We start from the raw sequence: 4,505 nt of genomic DNA, 5'->3' as shown, positions 1-4,505 counted from the left end.
GGGAGAGAGCATCCGCCTTCCCATTTTGGGGTCCTGGTTTGTACTTAATTACAAAGTCAAAATCAGAAAACAACAGGGTCCACCTTAACTGCCGAGGAGTCAGGGCCTTGGCTGTTTTTAAAAACAACAAGTTCCTGTGGTCAGTATATATTTCATAAGACTTACCTACTCATGTTATATGCCATGATACATTGTCGAATTTTGTTTCCTTTACATAGGAATCTGAGTGTGATATCCTCACACTTCCTTTTGAAAACTACACAAATTGTGTGAGTATTCATTTCAATCTGTTTGTCTTGTCCTGACGAAAGCTCTACAGACCCTTTGGGCCAAATAGAGCTGAAACATGTCGACCCACTAATAGTTATATGGCACTCATGTAACTCGATTGCCCAATATACTATTATATTTCCCTTTTAATTGCAGTGTGCATCTTTATAATAAATTTTGTTTTTTCGGTGCAACACTGTTTTTTAAAATACTTTTGGTTTATTTGGTGGCACTGCACTCCAACTCTCATTTTTTTCTCTGGACACTTCTACCCTCTCCAGAGGTTGCCTCGGGTGAGGCTAGCATATAGCATGTCGTTTGTCAACCCGATGAATATGCCATGACGCAAGAGAAGGGGCGGATAAAAGATAAACCGCACGCTTAACACCTTAGCGTCTATGAGGGTTGTCAACACATAACCAATGGTTATGGTAGATACAAGTGTCCATTCCCATCTTTTGATAATCAAGGTACCTATTCAGGGGAAATGAATGGACGCAAATTCCTCTTCCCTTTCCTGATCAGAATCATTAAGCAGCGCACAGCTGCGGGAATATAACACTTGTGCTAACAACAAGTTTCAGCACTCAAGTGTATTTCTTCCTTGAATCAAAGAGCTTTGTATGATGGAGAACAATAACGGACTCAGTTTCACTGGTGACGATATAGATGAAATCCTGGCAGCACAGCCACTTCTGCAGAACGCTGACTTCACACAAGCAATTGCCCAGACTGATGAATGGGAGACCTTATCCAATAAAAAGAGGGAACAGATTCGAACTGCCATTCACTGGATCATTATGACTGAGTATTTGAGAACCAAGTCAGCACCTAGAGGCCTATGGATCTCCAATGCCCCAAGAATTTTTCTTCATGATCTAGCCTTCCGCCGTGATTGGTCCTCAATATCATGGAAGTGCACCTTGGACTATCTAGTCCTAATAATCAAGACAGCTAAAAGATTATCAGAGGCACTATTAGCAGAAATTGCAACTTGTGAAACTCAATTAAAAAACAGTATAAACCCACAAATTTACAAGAAACGACTGGATGAGATCACAAAAGAAATGGATGAGACTCAGGAGTTCCTGATGCAAAGCAAGCTACAAAAATTGGCCAAGGATCTAAAGAAATTTAGTCAGGAACGAATGCATCCCTATTCAAAAGAAGATTATACCGTGATCGATATCACTTCAGATACAGATTCAACCGGGTGGTCCTCAGACGGTTCAGATACCAATTCCGACCAATCTACATCAAGAAGAGGACATAATAATTCCAGATTCAGAGGACCCAGACGTGGCTATAGAGGCAATAGGTGGCAGAGACCTCCTTTTTATCCCAACAACTCAATACCTTATTTTCAGCCTTTCTTGCCCCCCTTTGGTGGCTGGATGAACCCGTACAAATCTGGGAATGAACAACAGCAACATATGGGCAATCATATGCTGCCCAATGCAAATCACTCCCACCAACCACAGCAGCCTTTTTTAGGAAGAGGCCAAAATCAACCACGAGGCAAAAAGAAAAATCTAACCTGGCAGGATCGCCAGCCCAATGTCCAAACTCGGAGCATAACATCGGCACAATCGGATGGGAACAAGAAGAGTCACTAATTGTGAACCTAAGTGATGTTGTCTTGACAAAGGAACAAACAAACATCCTAAATAAAGGTCTCGGGTTTGTCCCCACTCCACCAGTGGATCCTTTCAAACTAAAGTGCGAATTGTCCGAGTTTTGCAGAACATTAAAACTCAAAGCCTTTTTGATGGGTCCCCTATCCAAAGAAAAGATGGTGACACAAAACTTAGGAGAAAATCAAATTCCTACCACCCACTAATGCGGTACCCATAGAGATACTAACCTTTGAAAAGGCCATCCTCAAAAGAAATCGACAACCTGGATAAGAAGACACCTTTTCAAAACCTCAACAATAAAGAGAGACACGCTCTGGAGGAATTGAGAGATAATGACAACATAGTCATTAAGCCCGCAGACAAGGGCGGTGGCATCGTCATCCTCACCAAAGAAGGATATGATCAACAATGCCTCACATTACTATCAGATGTAAAATTCTACAGGAAACTGGATTTTGACCCAACGGAAAGACTGACCAACACCATTACCATAATGACTCATGAGGCAGAAGTGAATGGATGGATTTCCAAAAAAGAAGCGGATTTCTTGACACCCAGAACACCTAAAGTCCCCTTTTTCTATTCACTACCAAAAACTCATAAAAACAAGTCCCCTCCACCGGGACGCCTGATTGTTTCAGGTATAGGTTCACTTTAAGAACCTCTCCCCAAATTTGCTGATGAGTACCTAAAACCGCTAGTACAAACCACTCCGACCTACTTAAAAGACACCCGTGACCTCCTCATCCAAATAGCTGATAAAGAATTCGACCCGAATACCATGATCCTAGTAGGATTAGATGTCGAATCGCTTTATACGAGCCTGCCACAAGACGACACCATGCAAATGCTGGAAGACCTACTATTTTCTGCAGAATGGTCCCACCAAACTCCACGCCATTTTATCCTTGAGTGCTGCCGACTGGCATTGAAAGAACATTATTTTGAATACAATGGCCAACTCTTTTTACAGTGCCATGGGACTTCCATGGGCAGTGCATTTGCTCCCTTTGTAGCAGGTTTGTATGTGAGTCAGTTTGAACAGAAATTTGTCCTTCACAATGACAATCCCTACGTTTCCAGTATACTATACTGGAAACGTTACATCGATGACATCCTGTTAATCTGGGATACTAAAAACTGCCTAGCTACATTCATGGACTGGCTGAACGGCAACGATCAATGGCTAAAGTTCACCTACAACGCCAACAAGGAAAGTATAGACTTTTTAGACCTGACCATCTTCTCTGAGAATGGAAAATTAGAGACTAAGACCTACACTAAACCTACGTCTAAGAACAGCTTACTGTCATACTTCAGCTTCCATCCTCAACCGCTCAGAGACAATCTTCCTTATAGCCAATTTCTTCGACACAAACGAAATTGCAGCAAAGAAAGTGATTACAAACAACAGGCTTCACTTCTGAGCAACAAACTACGAGCACGTAATTACACTCCACAGACAATAGCAAAGTGCAAAAAAAGAGCGAAGAACCAACCCAGAGAATGTCTACTACAAAGTCACCAAAAGGAACCAGTCAAAGATCTCGTTACATGTGTAACTACTTTCTGTCCAGCCACGTACAGAAACTCATAAGAAAACATTGGCAAATAATCACCTCAGGGTCCTATGACTGGCCAAAACCCAGATTTGCCAACCGAAGGACAAAAAACCTCAGAGATGTGTTAGTTCACACACGCCCGAGGAAAAAACCAATTACAACCACCACTAGAAACATCAACATGACCCCAGTAACAGGTCATTTTCCATGTGGCACTTGTGGAGTGTGCAAATTCACAAACCCTACAAAAACCTTACAACTCACAGACAACTTGAAATGGACACAGAGACAGCACACTAACTGCAACTCCACCCATGTTGTGTACCTCATTACCTGTCCTTGTCAACAACAATATGTAGGGATGACCTGTTGCAAAGTTAAGATCCGTATAGGAGAACACAGGAGCAATATACGACTGAAGAAAAGTACCACCAAACTCTGCACACACTTCGTGGAAGCTGGCCATTCATGTGATGACCTTAGATGGACAATCTTGGAAATGCTCCAAGACAAGAACAATGATGCAGAACGTATACTGTTTGAAAGTGAACAGCGATGGGTCAATCGATTGAGAACCCATATACTAGGGATGAACGACAACATTCCATGGCATCAGTTCTACTAAAATCCCAGGCTCTCTGCTAATGAATTGCTTTCTGACTTTCAAAAAGACTCACAATACTGGCCCAGTTGAACAACACTAGAGTCTTTTAATACCATTAGACACCATCTGTGCAGTGTAATGTCCCCTTCGTTCATACCTATTCCGCAAATTATATACATCAAGGTATGCCTAACCCGTAGTTTCCTAATTACTGTTTCCTGTCATAGCATTTGCCTGGATTCTCAATAATGTTGCACTACCTCTCTACCAGCCATTTAACATCATAGTCTTTCGTTGATTTATATTCCTTTAAATACAAACAAGGAAATGCCCTCCCACTTTCCAGGGGCAGAGTCAGCACAAGCAGTTATCACGACTAACACGAGGGTAAGAATGGCGCTTGGTAGTCTCTTCAAAAAAAGTAAGTGAGAG

General features: G+C 42.0%; 1 protein-coding gene across 1 annotated transcript; it reads left to right on the top strand.

Moving 5' to 3' along the window:
• Positions 1–893: 893 nt before the first annotated feature.
• On the top strand, positions 894–1,886 carry LOC147712945 (uncharacterized). The gene has a single exon (XM_086919735.1). The coding sequence runs from the start codon at positions 894–896 to the stop codon at positions 1,884–1,886; it is 993 nt and encodes a 330-aa protein (XP_086775861.1).
• The last annotated feature ends 2,619 nt before the right edge of the window (positions 1,887–4,505 follow it).

This window comes from Lissotriton vulgaris, chromosome 5 (genome assembly GCF_964263255.1).
Source record: "Lissotriton vulgaris chromosome 5, aLisVul1.2, whole genome shotgun sequence".
Lineage (NCBI taxonomy): Eukaryota > Metazoa > Chordata > Amphibia > Caudata > Salamandridae > Lissotriton > Lissotriton vulgaris.
Note: the sequence above shows the minus strand (reverse complement) of the source record. Positions and strands in the feature narration are given on the sequence as shown.